General features: G+C 37.7%; 2 protein-coding genes across 2 annotated transcripts; both read right to left on the reverse strand.

Moving 5' to 3' along the window:
* Positions 1–10,872: 10,872 nt before the first annotated feature.
* Positions 10,873–14,076, reverse strand: LOC130613442 (uncharacterized). Its single transcript, XM_057434786.1, has 4 exons — positions 14,070–14,076; positions 12,692–13,639; positions 11,718–12,631; positions 10,873–11,526 (listed from the first exon to the last, which is right to left on the reverse strand). Exons 1-4 carry the CDS (start codon positions 14,074–14,076, stop codon positions 10,873–10,875), a joined length of 2,523 nt encoding a protein of 840 aa, XP_057290769.1.
* A 4,223-nt stretch (positions 14,077–18,299) lies between these two features.
* LOC130614050 (acid-sensing ion channel 5-like) lies at positions 18,300–22,047 on the reverse strand. The gene is made up of 2 exons (XM_057435448.1): positions 21,889–22,047; positions 18,300–20,003 (listed from the first exon to the last, which is right to left on the reverse strand). The coding sequence occupies exons 1-2, from the start codon at positions 21,968–21,970 to the stop codon at positions 18,697–18,699; spliced, it is 1,389 nt and encodes a 462-aa protein (XP_057291431.1). The 5' UTR covers positions 21,971–22,047; the 3' UTR covers positions 18,300–18,696.
* Positions 22,048–22,651: the final 604 nt, after the last annotated feature.

Here is a 22,651-nt window from a genome sequence, read left to right on the forward strand (position 1 = left end):
GGCAGGATAAAAGAGAGAAACAACCGTCATTTAAATTTTCCTGACGTCAGCAGAGACATGTCAAAACACAAAATTTTTTTTTAGAAATGTGTATGCCTGCTGTCTTCATAGATCTTGAAACGCTGATCAAGAAAATGTATAGGATCGTGCACTTGTGACAAACGGATGAAGAGATATTAGGGTTTGAAGGTTTTTTATGACGTCAATAACCCGTTCATTCCGAAACGGATTTAGTGACCAAAGTTCAAAAAACTTAGCAAAATTGGTCTTAGGTAGTCCCTAGTTACCCACGCAGGAGATGACGTCAGTTATTTCCAGCCGTTTCCAAGTTATTTAGTCTTAAATTTAAAAGTGCAATGCAATGGCTTCACTAATCTAAATATCCTTTCCTTTGACGTCAATATTGCTCTAACGTCAAAGTTTGCTGATTTACAGAACAAACTTATAGGCGATTTTATCCACTTTGCAAAAGTCACTATTATTATAATAGTCGATAAGGCACGTGGAATAATCTACTTAGGCAAAAGGCCAATGAAAAATAGGTTGCTTTAGATGTATTTCTGACGTCAGCAGTGGATATACAAAAAAAATGTTGTTAAAATCTCACACAAAATGTCAGATATCAAATCGCATTAAATCCTCCACACAAATCCACACAAAATAAAAAAGAACAGCTAGCAAGGTGCAAAATCTAGCTGATAAAAAGTTACAACAACAACACTGACACCATCGACACTCACAACACCAAACTCACAAAACCGACAGTAAGAACACTGACAGTCACAACACCAAAAGTCACAACACGGATAATAACAATGTCAGAAAAAACGCATCTCAAATGTGCACATCTTAAAAGTGATTATATTGAAAACCCTATGAAAAAACCATACTGAAGTTTAGAAAACATCAAATTTAAATCTAGAAAAATCAGTCATTTCGGTTGCATACCATCCTCTCCCACAAAAATTCACACAAAATTTAAAAATCAACCAGTTAAGAACACAAAAATTTTCTCTTTTAATTCCGTACTGCCCTATAATTTTAAACCTAAATGTCAAAAAATCAATGAGTAAAGAATAAACTTGAATCAACAAAGATCATTATGTGTAGAGCTTGAAACACTAATCAAAATAATGTATAGAATCATGTACAACACCAACAATAACAATAAAGTCAGAAATAACACATCTCAAATATTCACTTCGTTGAATAGCTTTAAAATTTCAATCAGAAGTGTCAAAAAAACATCAAGTTTATATCTGCAAAATCATTTCTTCAATTATATACTATCCTGTTCCCCAAAAATATACACAAATTATAAAAATTAACAGGTTAAGAACACAAAATTTTTTTCCTTAGTATGATGATCTGTAGTGACCTTTACCAACCATTTGAAAGTAAATGTCAAAAAAGAATAAGGAGTAAATTTGAATCAACAAAGATATTATTTTTGGAAAACACAGTGTGTATACGGTCTGTCCTCACGAAAGTTAACTCAAAATGTAAAACAGGTCGGTTTTTGAGGAGCAAATCAACAAAAATCAGTTCATTTTTAGCATGTTCTATATTGTCATTGCCCATAAATCTTCCACAAAAAGGTTATGAAACATATTAAATTATAGAAAAAATCAGGCATTTCATACAATATAAAAACAAAAAGTTTTAGTCGGAACAATTAGTAATTTTTTTCATTATCACCAAATACAGTTATTACTACAATTTTAAAATTCTTAACAAAAACGTGAATTTGTTCTCTCAGTATATTGCATGTGGTCTTTATCCAACACCAACCACATCAGTCAGCACACTGACTACACCAGTTAGCACACCAGTTGGCACACCAGATCAATCAAACTCTACATCGGCGGCATCAACAAAAGAACCATGTAAATGTGAACCAAGGCAGCACCCACCCCCTCGTCCAAAGAAAATACCTTTCGTCCGGAATGTAGAGAATGTTCCAAAAATGAGAGAATGGCTCCGCGGTCAATATTCGTCTTCAACGTTCAACAAATGCACCCACCAGAAGCTCCCTACAATGTCTGGTACACCCATCAAGCTGAATGTGGACCCTGACGCAGAACGATCAGCAGTACATACTCCAGCTCGAATCCCAATCCATTGGCGTGAGAAGGCAAAAAATCAGTTGAACGAAGACATACGACTTGGAGTATTTAAAAAAGTCGAGCCAAACACACCAAACACTTGGTGTCATCGAGCCATCTGACAAGAAAACCTGATGGAAGTCCTCGTCGGGTTGTTGATTTCCAGTCATTAAATAAACACTGTATCAGAGAGTATCATCACATCTTTTCACCATTCCACCAAGCTCTGTCAATCCCACCGTGTACATACCGCACTGTATCTGATGCTTGGAATGGCTATCATTCCGTTCCAGTAGAAAGCGAAGATAGACACTATTTCACCTTCATCACTGAGTTTGGTCGTTACCGTTATTGTGCTGCTCCTCAGGGATTCATCGCAAGCGGAGATGGATACACTCATTGTTACAACGAGATCATTGCTGACGTTCCAAGAAAAACAAAATGCGCGGACAACACTAAATTATGAGACAACAATCTGGAGGAACATTAGTGGCGCATCATAGACTATCTTGAGTTAACAGGAAAGAAGGGAATCGTACTTAACCTGTCTAAATTCCAATTTTCTCAAAAGGAACTTAAATTTGCCGGCTTCCATATAACTGAAAACGAAGTTCGCCCTCTAGACAAATATCTAGATTCAATCAAACAGTTTTCAACAACACCACATCATTACAACCAGCTGTCAAGGATCATGTTACCGTTCAAGCCCCTGCTAAGCCCAAAGACACCATTCCAATGGTCTGATAAACTATAGTCCGCATTCGAACAATCTAAAATTCTCATCATAGACTCTATCAAGGAAAGAGTCCGACTCTTTGACCCACAAAGGAAAACCTGCCTCAGCTCAGATTGGTAGAAAACAGGCATAGGATACTGGTTGTTTTAAAAACACTGTAAATACAAGTCTGATAAACCGAAATGCTGTCCTGACGGGTGGAAGGTGACATTAGCTGGCTCGCGTTTCCTCAAACCAGCTTCGCAGAACTATGCAACCATTGACGGAGAGACACTCGCAATTGCATGGACGCTGGAAGACACAAAATTCTTCACCATGGGTTGTGACGACCTAGTTATATTAACCAACCACCAACCACTCACAGGCAACCTAGCCGATAGGGTACTTGATGAGATACCCAACCCAAGAATCTTTAGTTTAAAACAGAGAAAATTTAAAATCTACCACATCCCTGGAAAGATGATTCCTGCTTCAGACGCAACATCTGGAAACCTGCCATCAGAAATAACGACGTGGAGGAAGGTATCTTTTCAATTTTCAACTCGATGGAGGAAACAATTGTTGCGTCAGTCAGATCCAACCATGACAAAATACACGCCATCACATGGGAAAGGGTGCGTTCAGCAACCAAAGAAGACCCTTATATGCAGATATGCAATCATTAACGGCTTTAATGACATTGTATCCCAACTCCCACCTCAATTGCAACCCTATTGGCAATATCGAGATCACTTATCCGTCATCGAAGACCTTAAAATGCTTGTCAAAAGGACAGTAATTCCTCCAGCTCTTCGTTCGGAAGTGTGCACCAGCTTACACTCAGACCAACAAGGCGCGACTGGAATGAATAAAAGAGCAAAACAATCAGTCTTCTGGCCCGGAATCTCACAAAGCATCCAACTAAAGAGAACCAACTGCAACACATGCTGGGAGATCGCACCCAGCCAACCCCATTTGCCTCCTAACGAACCAACCATCTCAACGTCACCGTTCGAAGCCATTGTCTCAGATTACTTCAAACTACATGGACACTGGTACCTAGTTCTTGTCGACCGATTCAGTAACTGGCCACACATTACAAAAGTTGAACATGGTCCCACAACCACTGGTGCTAAGGGTCTGATTCTCGGATCCAGGCTGACGTCACACCGCTGAAGATTGGCCAATCTTCGCGCATGCGCGAGTAACTGCAGTGAAAACAAACGTTTTGCGCTAGCTGTGGAAAGCTTTTTTCACTGCAGTTTACTGTAAGAGAAGGTCTATGACACAATGAGTTACAACATTGAAGAAATAAGTGTCGAAGCGAAAACAAGATATTTTAATAAGCTAAAAATTGTTAATTTGGATACTTGTCCATACCAATTGCCAGCAGATGCTTGGATCAACGATCCTTCGAAGTGGCCAAACTTGGAGTACCCTGAGGTTTATGATTACTTGGTAAACACCCCTGGCGTTTTTACAAGAGAAGCTATGAAGAGTCGAAAAAGTTTGGAAGCCCACAATCAATTTGTTAGTGGATGGGTTAGAACTGTGTTTTTCTTTAAGAAAGACAAAACATGGCCATATATTTTACTGAAGGCAGAAGTTATGCCTTCTCAAAGAGTAAATGAGGATCCTCACATACCCTGGATCATTGTGGACATAAAAAATGTTAATGTTCTTTCTGCCCACTGCACATGTATGGCTGGGCTTGGTGAGTCATGTAGTCACATAGGGGCTTTGTTATTTAAAATCGAGGCTGCTGTTCGTGCTGGATTCACTAAGAAAGCATGTACTGAAGAAGCATGTAAGTGGAATGTCGATTTTGTCAAAAAAGTTGCACCGAAGAAGATTTCTGACATTAAATTTTATTCAGAGAAGGCTGTTGAGAACTTTAAGAAAAACAATCATAGCAGTAATAAATTTCCTGGTAGTAATGTTCCACCAACTGATGAAGAAAAGGCAAGGTTTTTATCAAAACTGTCTAAATTGGACAAAAAATCCATTGTTTTGCATACATTCTCTGATTTTTATAAACCATTCGTGCCAATATATGAACCACCTAGAAGAGCCAAGTTACCAAAGTCATTGAGAACGCTATTTAACAGTAACAACATTGATAAAGATGGTGACGAGTTACAACAAATGTCAAGAGATATTTATAATAACATGACTTTGTCAGCAGAGGTTGTTGATTACATTTACAACTCAAGTACGAAACAATCGAAAAGTTTTATTTGGCATGAGATACGTGTTGGCAGAATTACTGCATCAAAAGTATATGATGTTCTCCACACTAACTTGGAAACTCCATCAGAGTCCCTAATCAAAAGGATTTGTAAAATTTCATCTGTTGTATCCACCAAATTGTAGGTTCAAACGCAGCTTTGCAAGAGTCATCAGCAACTGATCTTTGAAAGGCATCTTCGATCGAAATTTTTTTGGCAACGAATCTTTCACCATGTCAAAAACAGTGTCAAATTGATCTTTGTTTATTCCAGTGTAATATTTAAATTTTGCTGGCTTTTTTTTCAGATGTTCATAGCATATGAATTTACTCTCAAGATCATTAACTGTAATTTTTGCTTTTTGAAGAGCTTCTGTCAGATTTGTTATTTCAATTAAATGTTTATTATCCAAAATTTTTTCTTCGTTCTGGGTTGTTATTCAGAAATCTGTAGAATCCAGGTTTATTTTCCATTAAATTATGGTTTGAACAACCAAAAAGCAGCACAACTATTTGGCATTTTAAAAACTTCTATGTGTTCACTCCAGCTTCGCTAGGTTAAAATGACTGCTCCAGGAGAGTTTGTTTTCACTGCAGTAAGTCGCGCATGCGCAGAAAATTACCGTCAGTGATTAACCCGGATCCGAGAATTCGTGCATTAAAACGATCCTTTAGCACATTTTGAGTTCCACAAGAATTGAGCAACCCCAGTTGCAAACTAAAATTCATCCAGTACGTGAGAGGAACCCCCGCAGTGGCATAAAGACTATGTGTTTAACAAATAGCACAGACACTGTTAAACCTCCAGTATACGACTAGGGTGATGTTAAGTGATAACTTACGCTATACTTACTTAACCTTGTATATACTTTTATTCTTTTAGTTAAAACATTTTATTGATTGAAGACCTAATCAATGAAATTGCATAATTGCTCAGAAACTAACAAATAACAACATAATTCATAGGTTAGAGCTAGCCATGAGATGGGGGCAGGACTTTGGAGAGGCTAAATTAACTAGCTAACAGCTACTGTACACCCAGTTAAATATATTTAAACTAGGAACATTTAGCTAAAACTAAAGCTAGCTATTTATGCTCAGTAAAACACATGAAGAGAAACAATAGTCATGTAAAAATAATAACATTACAGTGAGTTCAACAAACCAAAGTCTTCCGTTTGTTAGTCAGCTAACAGCTTTATGTAGCATTTTGAATTTTAGACGAATACATTAGTTACGCGCCAGGGCATACATTAATTATGCAACAAAATGTCAAACAATATGGCTACTTTAAGAATTTGAGGCTTTCAGGTGGCTTTTGCTGAAAAAGGGAGTCTGCTTGCTCCAGCGACATAAAAACCAAACGTTTAAAAATATCAAAGTTTCTACTATTTGTGATTTCAAATCGACTTCAAACTCTAGCCTGTAGAATATGGACTGTTTACGTTACTATTCTTTATTATCATTGTTACTGTTTTCTTTTGTTTATTTAGAAAACCACATTCTTTACTAGGAAAATATATATAAAGAAAGACACTTTGTTTATGTGGTTTTGGTTATTATACTGTGTATGTTAACACCTACTATTGCATGTCCAATAATTGGATGTGGGTATGTTACAGATGATGTTGACGCTGCCATTGCGGCTGCTTTGTTGACAGTTCACAACAATGTTCATGTGAATGCTCCACGACCAGCAGTTGCGAAACAGCAGGCATCAAAGATTCAACGTCCAACAATCACAAAGGGGTCCACTGAGGAAAGTTGGAATTCATTGCCAGATTGAATATGTTTAAACAGGGAACAGCCCTTGTTGGCATTGAGATATGTCAACAGTTATTTGGCTACTGAGATGAGGAGCTTGGCAATTATATATTACGTCAAAACAATGACATTCTGCACTCCACAGAGAAAGTGCTTATGGATACCGTCAAAAAACTTGCTGTGACTCCAGTTGTCATTAGGATTCGCAGGTTTGATCTTCTTGCACTTCGACAAGCCAATGGTGAAAGTGTCCGATCATTCCACGCTAGGATTAAAGGCAAAGTCGCTACATGCGCTTATTTGATTGGTTGCCCCAGTACAACCTGCACACAGACTGTAGACTTTACAGATGTAATCATTAAGGACGTTCTTATATCTGGGCTGTCCAATGAGGAAGTAAAAATGGAGGTGTTCGGTCAGCATAACCTCGAACAAAAAAGCATCGACCAAACTGTACAGTTCATTGAGGCAAAGGAGCTGGCTCGAAGCGCCCTGACTAGAAGCTCAACAATGTCTTCTATTTCGGGTTACAGGAAGAACGTTCGGTCAACGAAAGTCCCTACTGGTGCATCTGACATCACTACACGACCTTCCATCGTCTGCTCCACCCAGATTGAAAAGTTAATTTGGGGCGGACGACAAAAGAAGATGGTTGACAGAAAATTTTGTCCAACATGTTGGAGTGAGCAGATCAGAAAGAAACAACAGCACAAAGAAGTCAATGCAGTGGCAGATAAGGACCCAGCACTCACTATCGGTAGTATCGACGCTATAAAACCCTTGAACCACCTGCTGTTCGACACAGAAAGCGGATGGGAGGATGCCAAGTCATTTGACCACCCAACCCGTGCTCTGACTGTCCACATCAATGACCAGGATTACGAGAATATGAATCGCAAACCCCCATCCATCAACTCATTCACCATCTCTGTTGTTACCGACACTGGTGCACAGTCCTGCCTGAGGGGACTTCGTAATTTCCTTCAAGCTGGTTTCGCCACTGCGGACCTTTTATCTGTTAGACACTCGTAATACGCTGCAAATAAGGAGAAGATCCCATTATCAGGAGGTATCTTTCTGCGTCTTTCCGGCTCAAACTGAACAGGTCAAAATCACACCGCGGCTGTAATGACTTACATTAGTCCATCATCCAACAAATTTTACCTTTCTCGGGAGGTACTTGTTCAACTTGATGTGATTTCACAAACATTCCCACAACTCAGTGGTGCCCTTCATCAGTCTGCCATACATGAATAACCTGCATCTTGCGATTTTCCGAAGAGGACACAACCTCCTTCACGCTACGCCAAACTTCCATTCGAGTGCATTCCATCAAACAACAACGAAATGCGTGAATGGCTCATCAACTACTTCTCTGTGTCCACCTCAACCAATGTCCCCATCAGGAACTCCCTGGAATGCCAGGTCCCGAAATCACTCTACACATTGATGATGAGGCAGCCGCCTGTTCCTCTTCACTGGCAAGACGCCGTAAAGGAACAGCTGGGTAATGATGTTGCCATGGGCGTACTTGAAAAGGTACCGATCGGGGTACCATCCCAGTGGTGCCGTCGAATGGTAATCACATCCAAGGCTGATGGGTGAACCACGTAGAACTGTCGATTTGTCGCCACTGAAAGCCTTTTGCCTCAAGGAAACCCACCATTTTCAACCACCATTCCAACGAGCTAAAAGGGTGCCGTCGAATAGTTGGAAGCCAGTCAACGATGCATGGAATGGCTACCACTCTATTCCAATACGCTCTGAAGATCGCCGTTATACTACATTCATTACGCCCTGGGGGAGGTACCGTTACAGGGTCGCACCACAAGGCTTCCTCGCAAGTGGAGACGCTTACTCCAGAAGATTTGATGAGATAATCACAGCTGTAGAAAGGAAGACAAAGTGTGTAGACGATACTTTAATGTGGGATGATGATCTTACTGAACATTGGTGGAGGATGATAGACTTTTTGACTCTTCTGCGCAACAATAGTGTGATACTAAATAAAAAAAAGTTCCAGTTTGGTCAAAAACCGTTGATTTTGCAGGATTCCAAATCTCAAAGTACTCGATCAAATCTTCTCGAAGATTCATTGATGCTATTTTGCAGTTTCCTATACCGACTAAACTGACCGATGTACGATCATGGTTTGGGTTGGTGAACCAGGTCTCACATTACGATAAATTATCAAACGTTATGGAGCCATTCAAACGCCTACTCAGTCCAAAGACCAAGTTCGAGTGGACATTAGACCTGGATATCGGCCTACGACCCGATTGGTCCAAGACAGGGGTCGGCTTCTTTCTGTCTCAAAAACATTGCAATTGTTTACAGTTGTCTCCAGACTGTTGTAAAGGTGGTTAGAGGATAACCCTGGCTGGTTCACAATTTTTACGCTCAGCTGAAAGACAATACGCACCAGTAGAAGGTGAGGCAATGGCCATTGCTTGGTCCCTTGAGAAGACCAGGTACTTCACGCAAGGATGCGATCGATTAATCATTGTTACAGATCATAAGCCTCTTCTCAAACTATTTGGCGACAGAACCCTCAATGAGATCGCAAATCCACTACTATTCCGTCTTAAACAGAGGACCCTGTTATGGCACTTCTCGGTCATCCATGCTCCAGGCAAGAGTAACTTTTTTCGGACGCAACCTCCCGGAAACCTGCGCGACATTATGATGATGACAATTTACCGAGTGATGCATTGACTTTGGACAGCATTTATTGCCACATCAAAGATACCATGGAAGCTGAACTGCCTTATATCTCTGCTAATAACCTAAACGACTTTAGATCTCTAACGTGGGACATTGTTAAACATGCAATGCACCACGGCCGTGATTATCAAAACCTGACCAATCACACCCAGATAGTATTCCCCCATCACAAGCCACTATGCCTGCAAACATATCACAGTTCTCAGGCGCGGATCCAGGGTTAGTCAGATAAGTCGCGTGACTAAGTGTAAATTTGACGAAAAATGTTAGCCAAGCGAATGATGTCGACGATCCAGGTGTTGCGACGGAGCGCGTTAAAAAATCAGATTGTAATTTATTTACGGCGAAAAGCCATGGTTCACAGCCCTCTCCATTTCGCCTATGCCGATGTTGACGTCAAAGTTGTGACGTCGCTACCATATAGACTGAGAGGGTTGCAAATTATAGCTTACAGTTTTTGACTGATTCATTTTGACTAATCAGTCACTCAGTCAGTCAAAAATCAAATAGCTATGGCCCGCAACCCTCCCCATCTCACCTAAGGGGCATGTGATGTCAAAATCGTGACGTAATTTTCACACTCTATGCGTAGTCCAACAATATGTGAGCCGCAGCCAGCGTAGAAAATTTAGGTTCCGTACTGCGTGGTTACTTATAATCTGTTAGGCTATAGTTTTAACTCTCGTCCGTCAGGATTAGTCAAAGACTCATGCCTTTTGGCTTGGATTCCTTCCGTACTATCATGGCTGCTGCAGACATGTTGATGCGGGTGCTTACTGATTTAAAGTGTGATAATGTTGAATCTGTTCGTAAAATGCAAAAAGAACTTTCAGAAAGTGTTTATTCTCGGACATTTTTGTTATCCGGGGATATTTATCCCTTGGTTGGTAAAAGTTTTCATCGGAATTCAGATGCAGATATATACATTCCATCTGAGGCGAGGTGTGAAGATAACGGAATTATTGATTTAAGGTGAGAAGTATGTTTTTTACTCTATAACACACCTTGCATTTATTTAAAGGATTTCAGTATATTCGCTACAAAAAGCTAGTTGAGGGAGTGCTTTTTACAACAAGATAAGATAAGATAAGATAAGATAATTTTATTAATCAAAAATAGCTGTACAGTTCAAATAATTAAATAAATTTTAATATGAAGAGAAAAAACAAACAAACTATTTTTGAAGGGAGACCTTACCTAATAGCAGAAGCTAAGACGAGGATAAGGCCACCCTTGGACGAGTACAATAGACGGCACAGGACACACAAGACGGCACGAACATATATAATCACCAGATAAATGAACCGTGTGAGAACAAAGGGAAATTTTGTTACAAATTAATAAGAGGCAATAAAATACTTCTTTAGATCACTTTTTAGACCAAAGTAATCTATGGAAACAAATTTTTTAGTCATTGATGTCTGTATCTTATTCCAGGATTTAATGGTGTTAAATCTAATAGAATTTTTACCAAAACAAACGGTATTGACAGTAGGAAGATTGATCAAGCCAGCCTTTTCTGCACGAGTGCTCTGGGCATGGTTGAAGTCAACCGCAAAAGTATTCTGGATAGTAGCAGGCATTTTATCATGAAAGAGCTTATGCAAAAACAGAATGTTCTGACACTGGACAATATCATTGAATTTGAGGATTTCCAGGTTGCCATAGATGATACTAGATGATGCTCTTCGAGATTCAAAAGTCATTTGTCTGATAGCAAAATTTTGTAAAACAGCAATACGATTAACATCAAGACTATTTGGTTGACCCCAAATTTGATTACAATATTGCAGGTGGGAATGAAAAATGGCATAGTAGACTAGGATAAGGACATTTTGAGGCACAAAATGACGAAGTTTAGCTAAAGCTCCATTAGCCCTCTTGAGCTTGGCAACAGTATTATTGATCTGAGTCTTCCAGCTTAAATCAGAATCTAATAGAACACCAAGATATTTAATAGAATCACTAGGCATAAGCCCTTGATGAGAAGCCTAAAATCATAATTAAGAGGTTTATGTGCATGTTTAAATATAATGTATTCTGTCTTGCTAGCATTAAGAGAAATCTTATTAGCATTCAGCCAATGGCAGAGAAGCTTGAGGTCTAAATTCATTTGTTTGGCCAGTTGTTTCAAAGAGTCACTGAAATGCAGGAGGTTTGTATCATCAGCAAAGTGGTGTACCATAGAATAGTTAATTGCACAATTCAAGTCGTTTTTATAAATTAAAAATAAAAGTGGTCCTAAAACAGAGCCTTGAGGGACACCATGTCTGGCAAGATTATTTGCTGATCTAGCTCCATTTAAAGACACAAATTGTTGACGACCTATTAAGTAGGACCTAAATAAAGAGAGAGCATTACCTCGAATTCCATAATGATGAAGCTTTGTAAGCAGAATTTCATGGTCAACAGTATCAAAAGCCTTCTGGAGATCAATAAACACTCCACATGCATAATTTCCTTTATCAAGAGCATCCATAATTTTTTGAGAGATATTCATTAGTGATTGACAGGTTGAGTAATTTTTTCTGAAACCAAATTGTTGCTTATACAGGACATTGTTAGCTTCAAGAAACCCATACACCCGTTTATATATAAGTTTTTCAAATATCTTATCAATGTTTGAAAGTAAGGATATAGGTCGATAATTTGTAAGTTCCAATTTGGATCCTTTTTTATGAATAGGGATAACCCTGGCAGTTTTTAAATTAGAAGGAAAAATGCCTGAAGTAAAAGACAAATTTATAAGTTTAGAGAGTGGAAGGGATAATTCAGTTTTAACAGTAGAAAAAATTTGGGCAGGAATGCTAAATGGCCCAGAAGATTTACCAAGGTCCAAGGAAGAAATACAATGGAGAACTTCAATATCATCAGTTGGTGAAAGAAACATTGAATTAGGAACAGAATATTTTAAGAAGGAAGAGAAATGTTTTGATGTGAATGGGATGCCCATTCTTATATTGTCAGCAATTGATGAAAAATAATTATTAAAAGAGCTAGCAATTGTCACTGGATCAGTGACAAGCAAGTTATCAATGTTCATACGGGTTGGAGAAGCAGAAGCAGAAGAACGAACAGAAATTATATTTTTAACACCTTTCCAAATGTTGCCAATATTTTTTTGGTTATCACTAAAATATTTATTGAAAAAATTACTCTTGCTCAATCTACACAGAGTTACAATTTTATTGCGGTACTTTTTGAAACGCTCTAACAAGAGAGACTTAAAATATGGATCTTTCTCTCTTAAAAAACGTTTATGAAGAAGGTCTCTTTTAGTAATAGGGGTAAGGATACCATTAGTAATCCAAGGATTGGATTTTTTTCTACTTTTTTTATTACAAGTCGTTTTTAATGGAGCGTATTTATCCAAAAGACTGTTGAAACTGTTGTAAAAATTATTAAACGATACATTGGGATCATCTGTGCTTAGTTGAAGTATAGCATCCCAATCCGTATATTGTAGTTCAGTGCGAAAGGCATCATGACTGAATTTTTTCCAGTTACGAGCATAAATATCATTAGATACATGAGCCGGATTGACAGCAGACAAATCTCTTAACACCAAGAACTGGGGGAAATGATCAGATATTGAATTAATAATATTACCAGACAAAGTATCCCACTTGGCAGAGTTAAAAGAAATATTATCTATAATTGTGCTGGTAGATTCAGTGACTCTTGTGGGCAAAATTATATGAGGCATTAAATTAAACTGGGAGGTAATATTAATATAATCAGAAACTTCTTTAACCGATTCGGACATTAGAAGGTCAATATTAAAATCACCAAGGAGAAAGATTGGCTTATTTTCAGAAGACGCTTTCTCAAGAAGGGGCATTAAAAATTGGTTGTTGAACTCATCAACAGACATTGAGGGGTGTCTATAAATGCATCCTACAATCATGTTTTTATCTTTAGCCTGTATAATTTCAATGAATTTAGATTCAAGTTCACTGCTTTTGTATGCAAGTGTATCAAGATCAAGACGTTCAATAAATTGCAAGTGATTAGAAACATACAACAGAGCACCACCTTTTTCACCTTCAGTAGGCGTGTGTGTGAAGGAGTAACCAGGTAGATCACAAAAGAAGCAATCAACAACTGTACCCCCAAGACATGGTCTCCTTTTCTATCAATACTTGCCTTGTCAACAGTAATAAAGAGAAAAATTAATACGTTTTACCCACAGTTCGCTTGTTACGGTTTCGAACTCTCTTTACACAGTGTATATTGCCACGCCCATCTATTTTACCTGATGAAGATCAGTTAAAAACTTTATTTTGTTATGAAGTTATCGTTAAGTCTGGTGTACACTTCAAGCCAAATCATTACGTTCCCCTTGTTCTAGGTTGCAACTTTCTTAAGCGAAAGTTGCATTTTCCTATTTCAGCATGCAAAAAGCAGAAAACTGCCCTTCGTAATTCTTCTTTTAAAGTTCAAACAAAACTTGAGTTTAGCCCTTTGAATAAACAAATATATCTGAACAAATACATGGGTTAAGGTGTGTATGTATCATGTCACATGTATGTACATTTCATCTTTATTATTCTGATCTTTCCATATTCTTATTGTTTTTGTTATGATTGTGTTTCGTTTTGCTGTCCATGGCCGGTGTGATCATTTGATTCACCTAGTCATGCTGATGAAGCCTGATATTGGCAGAAACAGCAAGAGTTTATAAATATTGAAATATATTCACAATTGTCTCACTTTATTGTAGTTAATCCCTGTTAATTTTAGTGCTTTTATCTATCTTAAATAAGACGTGTAGGACGGAGAGTTTATTCTTATAAAAAATGTTCTTAGGAGATTTTCTTATAGCTTAGCGCGTTTCTTTTTGTCTATTTTATTAATAACTAGATAAATCGGAAGACAATTTTCGGCGATTTTTGTACCCGCTTACAGCACCCCCCCCCCCCCCCCCAGGACCCCCAGCTGCTAAATTCAAGACTGGATCCGCCCCTGGTTCTGGAAACAACGAGAACAACTACATATTGTCGATGAAGTAACAATGATGAGCAATAGCGTTGTCGTCCCAAAAATCACTCCGAGCTGAAGTCCTGCAATCCCTCCATGCTACACACCAGGGTGTAACCGCAATGCAGGACCATGCCAGGTGTTCTGTTTACTAGTCTGGTATCACGAAGGATATCGAGTTAACACGTGATGGATGCTTTCAGTGCAATAGATGCGCACCATCTCACGGAAAGCTACCACCTGTCGAACCGCATATCCCAACGACTCCATTCGAATCTATAGCATGCGACTATTTTTTTACAAGGCACCTTACTACCTCATATCTGCTGATAGGTTATCAGGTTGGACAGAACAAACTCAAATTCAGCCTGGTAGTGATAGTGCTGGCGCTCAAGGACTCTGCTCAGCTCTTCGCAGACTGTGCATGACATTTGGTGTGCCAGTTGAAGTGGTGAGTGATAGTGGTCCAGTATTTACAGCTGCATGAACCAAAGCATTCTTCAAGAAGTGGGGCATCAGGCACCGTTTTTCTTCCAGCTACCTGCCATCCTCCAATGGAAGGGCCGAACTTGCTGTCAAGTCGATTAAGAGATTGTTGATGGATAATAATGATTCACAAGGACGCCTCGATACTGACCGAATGGTTCGTGCATTACTACTCAAACGTAATACTCCTGATCCAGGTTGCAATCTATCCCCATCTGAGGTATTTTTCGGTCATAAACTCCGAGATACCCTCCCTTTCATCAGAAAGGGTATTAAGCTGTTCGATAACGACCAAGTCTTTCCTTGTTGGAAGGAAGCATGGGAACTGAAAGAAGAATCATTAAAGACTCGCTATGCCAAGACGCTTGAAAAACTTAACGAACATTCTCGACCACTCCCTCAACTCGAAGTGGCTGATCAAGTACTGATCCAGAACCAATCTGGTCAGTATCTTACGCGATGGGATGGAAGTGGTGTTGTCGTTGAAGTGCGTGATTAAGATCAATACTACGTCAAAGTTGCTGACACTGGGCGTATCACATTTTGCAAGCCAGATTTTTCCAAAAATACCAGCCTCATCTGCTTCACGGAACAGTAAAAGATGTAACATACCAACTTCTGACGCATGCAGCCGACATTCTACCTCCAATGTGCACAATTAACACCAAACCCCTGGCGCAGTCAACCAATGTTAACCTATGACGTGCGGAGCCAAAGGTCAACCTCCAACTCGTGAAGCCCCAATAAAATCCCCGACGCGTGCAGCAAATGTTCACCCTTCAACAAATGTAGCCGACAACCAACCTCCTTTGCGTGCTGCAGATATCCGTCAACCTCCTACCGAGGAACAATCTCATCAGGCGAGGAGATCGACTCGAGCACATACAGTTAAGAAGTTTTATGAACCTGAAACCGGAAATACGTTTCCCCAAATGAACGATAAACACTCTTCCGGACCGACATCGATTAACAGACTATTAATCTGAGGGGGAGATGTAGAATATGGACTATTTACGTTACTATTTGTTATTATCATTGTTACTGTTTCCTTTTGTTTTTTTAGAAAACAACATTCTTTACTAAGAAAATATGTATAAAGAAAAACACTTCGTTTATAGCCTTCATTTTCTACTTCTAACTTCTCTTTACTTCCAACTCCACTTCTCACTTCCAACTTAAGGGGGCACTCCAGTGAAAAAACTTTTTTTGAAAAAAAAATTTATTTTGATAAGACAATACATAAATATGTCAGAATAAACCTTTTACAATCGTTAAAAATCTTTATTTATACCTTAATTGGGTCTGTAAACATCTTCAATTTTAAATAAATTTGCAAGGTCGCGTAAAGTCGAGAGGACTAGGTTCAAATAAATCAGCATACGTCACATCGTGCAGAAAGTCCGTGAGCTCAGCAGCACACCTTCTAAAAGTTTGTTTACTTACTGTTTACATTGTTCGTTGATAAGACGTCATGTAATAATGACGAAGATTATAACTTAGGAAACATAGAATCGGATAATTTTCTTCATGAAAAAGACTTACAGCCACACGACTTCGAACCTCTTGTGTCTCACAAGGGAGAAATTAATGGGGCTACGAACCGGTTAAAATGCCCACATTCGGTTTATTCTGCGCACATATTAAAACTCCGGCAAACGCGTTTTGCGCAATGAACAGGCCAGCGCACTTTGCTCGCTGGTTCAGTATTTTTTTCTGGAAAGTATATTACCAAGAAATATTTCAGCAAGACTCATTCTGGATGAAAACATAACCAAGGCTGGAGAAGATGAAAATTCTAGATATATCTATATGTTCGAGTCTGTAAATTACATACATCCCGGAAATCAGCTCGACTTTCGTGTAAGTCACTCAAGACGAAAACCAACAGCCGTCCCGTAGCCCCTGTAATAATAATGCAAAGTGACTAGCTTCCTTTTACTGACTCAAAGCAACGTTCTAAGCAAAATATTTTCTATTTAAAGAAATAAAAAATATATTTAATGGCTTTTTTTAACATTCGTTTCGTCAAAAAACTTTATCATTTGCTTCAGTAAAAAAGCTTTTCCTACTTTACAAGCCAATTTATTTTTATTTCACAGTTCAGCAATATTTTTCCTCAGCACGCGCTTTTTTTTTTCGCACAAATGCAAACAAATTTTATGTAACGTTGGAATTTTCTCGGTATCCCTTTGATATGTGTGATCGCAAGATCGAATAATGTTTGGGTCATGAAAAGTTAGTAAAACGGGGGTATTAATATTGTATAAATAAAATTCATTCTTATGATTATGGTAGGTCATAAATGCGTTGCAGAAGCTACTGATTTATAAATGGTTGTTTTGACAAAGCTTTTTTAGAAACTGCATTATCAGCATTACATGGAGCCTTAAACAGTAACAAAGATTGAAGAAAATGGGTACATTTACCATCAAAAAGATTTGCCATCAAAAAGCTTCTTTTTTGAAAAACAAAGAATAGAAACTTGAGCGCTACGAAAGATACATGTGTAACTAGAAAACATTTTTGTCGGTGATTGTATTGGAAATTGGTATAATGTTCTTTTATTTAATATAAAAATGTACAAATGTTATTTGGTTGTGTTCTGTGGATATAAGTACAAATAATGAAATGAGAAGAAATGAGAAACTTTGATTGCGTTCACTAGCTGAAATAGCATTTTTACAAAGTGGCAATATTTTAATATGGAAGTTTATTTCCTGGAGATCTCTTTTAAAAGAACTATCTGTGAAGTGCGCCAACCAAATATAAAAACTTTGATCGCTTGGTAGATCACCTGTACGACGTATTTTGTTTAGCCATTTTTGAGTTCTTTCTTCTGTGAAAACTTACTTCTTTACACTTCTCTGATCGATTGGTACATCGAAACGCAGAGCAACTAACCATTTTTTAAAGATTTAAACGTAAATTACATACAAAAAGAGATTTAATGTAAGCTATAGGTCTCAACATGAACGTTCTCTGCGCTCGCCTAAACTTTCTGCACGATGTGATGTCATTATTTATAATCGGGTCCAGTCCTAAATGAAATCACGCCTCTCTGTTAGCCACACAGGATATGACGTCAGTTATTTTCACCCGTTTCCAAGTTATTTAGCCTTAAATTTAAAAGTGCAATGCAATGGCTTTACTAATCTTAATATACCTTCCTTTAACGTCATATTGCTTTAACGTCAAAGTTTTCTAATTTACAGAACAAATTTAAAGGCGATGTTTTATAGACTTTATCAAAAATTTTTTATCCACTTTGCAAAAGTCACAGACAGACAGAACTGGCGTATATAGATATATGAAATAATGTAAAAATTATAATACAAAAATAAACTAGCACAAATAATCCCACAAACTAATATAAAAACGCTTAAGTACCTCTTAAGATTTAGATCTGACTAACTAACCTAAGAGTCGACTAAATAACCTATAAGAGTCGAAAAAAATCTAAGCATGGACAAGTGAATTCAGAAAAACTTGCACTGCGTGTTACTCGGATAGAAACGGCGTTCTCAATTGCATGTGGTTGCAATTTCCGAATTTCTGCCCCGTCCCGGAGTTGCAGCAAATAAATGAATGTTTAAAGGCCGTACATCCCTTTTTATTGTTTAACTAAATTTACCTATCGTGAACAATATTTTGACACAAGTTAGCAAAAATATATAAAAAAAGTTTCGAGAGTTTTATTACTTCGCAAACTTTGACGAGCACCGTAACAGCAGGTAGACGAATATTTCAGCGATTGACAAGATAGAGAATCCACACATCAAGCCTATAGTACCTCCTATTTCACTGAACAACTCCTCCCAGTGATATAACTCTTTTTCTTCAACCTTCTTATAAACATACGGACTTTGATACTTCAGTGTTAGCGTAAAACTAGTACTCCATGATGACTTCTTTAATAGGTAGCTAGAAGAAGTCACGTGATATTCTGTTTCGTTACATGGTGTTCGACAACTCGCAGAGTAATCTGAAATATTGGCTTCTCGCAAGCATTGATAAATGTCGAAGATGGTTTTGTTGCTGTGATACTTCTCATAAATATCTTTCGGAATGAATTTCCAGCAAAAATCATACGTATCTCCGCATTGTTTCAACACGTCCAAGCACTGGAGAGAATCTACACAATTCGTAACAGAGTACTTTCCAGGAAATATATTCCTTTTGTCTGATTTTTGGCAGTCGGAGTGAAATGGAGCTTTCATTCGAATGTTTACTGTTTTCTGGAAGGTTAAAACGTAATCTAACGTTGGAGTTAAACGGACTGCATTGTCTTGTGAGAGCGGGTAATCTTTAGACTCATGAATGATAGCTTCTAAAACATCCCTATCTTTGTTAAAAAATCTGCTGCTGATGCCAATTTCTAACTCAATCTCACCACGCATGTTAAAATAATCTCCCTTGTAATTCCACGTAAAGCAATCGTCGCCCATCCCGGGAGTGCTAATAAGATATTCTTGACTAATATCTGCATTCATGCATAAATTACGTGACAGACACGTGACACGGTAGTTCGCGTTTTTCCAACTTATAGAACCAGACGAAGCTGACATAGACCACGTTCCAACTTTCGAGGAATTGTCTCTTTCGCAAGATTTCCATATCAAGCTACTCAGTTGAATTGAACCGGCGATACCAAAGCCGCAAAAGGTACTCTTGCGCATGCGCTTTTTACAGAAAGTAATCGTTGGAAATATATTTGTGGATGTGATAATGGTACTACTGTCGATGTATGTTTCATGCCCAGTGTATTTGACAACCAAAGTATGGAGCAGCCACACTGCAACGGATATACCAACGATTAAGCAAATCAACCAGAAAACCTTTTCAATGGGATGGCCATACAAGATTTTAGATAAACCAATCACTGAGAAACCTTCGCCATAATCTCTGGCTTTCGCCTTGATCTTGTCCTTGTTTTCTTTTAAATAATCGTCCAATCTTTGATCACTTTCAGAATCGCTTTCTTTCTTTTCGCCATCTTTTAATTCTAAGATAAATTTGATTACACGTACATCATTTGCACAATACACAATATATTTCGAAAGAAATCCGTTTATAAAAAACTAGAGGCCGGAGCTTCAAACAAATAACTTTTAGTACTGGATTTTTTAGGCTTCAAAATCTTAAGGAGCTTATAAAAGTAATTTTCCCCGAAATATATTTTCGTGAAGTCTTTGCACATATGCTTCTGTTATATAAGAGAACACATCTTTCAAGGCGGAAGCTTTCACACAATTAATTGTTGCAATTTTATATATAAAAGATAAATATATATAAATAAAAAATGCTCAATTCAGCATAAAAAGAACGGACGAACCCGTAGATTTTTCCACAGGCCATCGACTAGTTTTTTTAATTAGTTGCCATGGTAACACTTTAGTAGTCAAAATTTAGGCAAAATATGATATTTCCTGCTTGACACCAAACAAAATAGCTGAATAATAACATACACGACTTTAAGCGCGTTCTCGACCATTTGTGTTTCGCAAGCGTCGCAGCCATGAATTAACTAAAATGATTTGAATCATAATTTACGGAACAGATGCTGAATTTATAGGACTAGTCGTTAGCCCGTGGAAAATCTACGGGTTCGCCCGTCCTTTTTATACCGCATTGCGTGCTTCTCGCTATTGCGCAGCTACGCTACCATTTTGTGTGACAGACAGACAGACAGACAGACATATACGGGCATTATAATATAGATAAAGTGGGTAATTTCTCGGAAGAATAACTGGAAGTAAAAACTGCGATCAAAAAGCCGAGAAAAACTTATTAATAAATATTTTGAAGTCATAACATTATTTTGACCTCTAAAGCACCTAATGCCGAAGACCAGAGTTCAACTTCGTCGGCAAGGGTTTCTTGTCTAAGTCTAAGCCGCTAGCGCCTACTTGACGGCTAAACAAGCATCGGCCTCAATGTTAAGAAGGGACAAGGTTGACCAGAGTTTAGTTTGCAGGGCACATCGTTAGAGCAGCTCCCTGATTGCTTTAACTCCGCATTTAACAATCAGAACCGTAATATATTGTTTTGAGAGGCCTAAAAGCGTTAAAAACTACGAAGAAGCAGGAAAGCCCTCGAATAAAGTCGATTGCTATGGGCGTTGCTATGCTATTTTTTCGTCTTTAATTTCCACTATTTGCTTCAAAAATAATTTTAGACAAGTTTTGTGAAAACGCTTCATATTTAGGGCGCAAATGAGCGTATTGCCTTTTTCGAATCATTTTGTTTTTACAACGTTTGCGTAGCGTTTTAGTAAAAACATTTCTTAATAAAAACAACAAAGAAGGAGTGACGTATTATTGTTGAGATCTGCAATGTTTTTTATTGATAGGAAAAGCAGTTAATTTTTTTTTTCTATTGCTTTAAAAAACTTATTCTCCCTATATCCTTCCAATTATAAGCTTAGAAAAAAAAGCTTTATCTCAGCATTTTTATTTTCTTTAAAATCCACTACCTCATCAAAATGTGTTTAATAGTTCTTTACCGACTTTTACAAAGGATTTTATTTTGAGATAATATTTAAGCTTGTCTTTTACGTTGCTGTTTTTCATCTGTTTTATGCACGAGCAGTATATTTTGCAGAACATAACCATTAGGAATTTTCTGAAAGAATATGCACATACTTTTCTTAAAAAAAAAGCGAGAAAAGGCTTCAATCTAAGGTATTCTTACTTTGCACATGTCCAGCCTAAGATTAGTCATGAAAACAAATAAAATTTTTTAGGTGTTTAATCAGCGAGTGAAAAATACACCCACGGTTTTGCTTGTCGCATATGTTCCAGTTATCAGATGTCTGTATGTCCTTATTCACTGTGCTTTTTAAGAAAAACCGAACAATGTTATAAAATATAAATAAAACTCTAACTTACTTGTCAACTTTATTTTTTCATCGTCACTTTCGTCAGATGAACTTTGACGGTGATCTTTTTCTTCTGTTGTCGCTCCGTACATTGTCGAAGTTAAAATACCAGCTAATGTGTGACTTTAAAATTTATGTATATAATTAAAACAGGAGAGCTTATTTAATACACTCCTCCTCCGAGAATTTAACAATTATAAAACAATCTTTACAAAAGCATTTTGTTTTTTGTTGTTTTCTTTACTCAGAGATAACTGTTCCAATAAGAGCAACGACTTTGACATCTGTAAACGTTCATATCCAAAATTCCAAATTAGGTAGTGTTTTAAGATTTAAATTTGTCTCGAAGGCACTCAGTATCACCGCATGATCGCAAGAGAAAAACAGTCCCAGGAACTGGGATATTGTTACATTTATGTGCTTAGTAGAGCGTACATGTTTTTTGTCCAAGAAGCTTTTTAAAAGGAATGTTGAGGTTCAGGTTTTGCCAAAAATAAACACATTAAGAACGTACTAAACCCGTGAGTCTAAAAAAAGCCTAATTACTAAGAAACACTTATTTCCACGTATTGCTCTTTGAAAGAACTCAATTAAGAACATTGAAGGCTCAATAATGTTAAAATATGAGCACATCTAGCTTAGACTAGGTCAACAATGTACATGCTGGCGGCAGTGGTTAAATTGGCAGATGTAGATACAGTGAAAAAGAAATCATCCAAATCACATATTCAGGATCTTAGAAAGCAGTCTAGATATTTTAAAAAAAATTTAAT

This window comes from Hydractinia symbiolongicarpus, chromosome 11 (genome assembly GCF_029227915.1).
Source record: "Hydractinia symbiolongicarpus strain clone_291-10 chromosome 11, HSymV2.1, whole genome shotgun sequence".
NCBI lineage: Eukaryota > Metazoa > Cnidaria > Hydrozoa > Anthoathecata > Hydractiniidae > Hydractinia > Hydractinia symbiolongicarpus.

Excerpts from the sequence above, each read along its gene's own strand:
- LOC130613442 (XM_057434786.1), bottom strand. Across the intron at positions 12,632-12,691 it reads TCTGTGTAGATTGAGCAAGA|GTGTTAAAAATATAATTTCT; the intron begins GTAATTTTTTCA and ends ACATTTGGAAAG. Across the intron at positions 11,527-11,717 it reads GTGCAATTAACTATTCTATG|GCTTCTCATCAAGGGCTTAT; the intron begins GTACACCACTTT and ends TTATGATTTTAG.
- LOC130614050 (XM_057435448.1), bottom strand. The coding sequence starts at position 21,970 with ATGTACGGAGCGACAACAGAAGAAAAAGATCACCGTCAAAGTTCATCT. Across the intron at positions 20,004-21,888 it reads TGAAAAAATAAAGTTGACAA|AATTAAAAGATGGCGAAAAG; the intron begins GTAAGTTAGAGT and ends AATTTATCTTAG.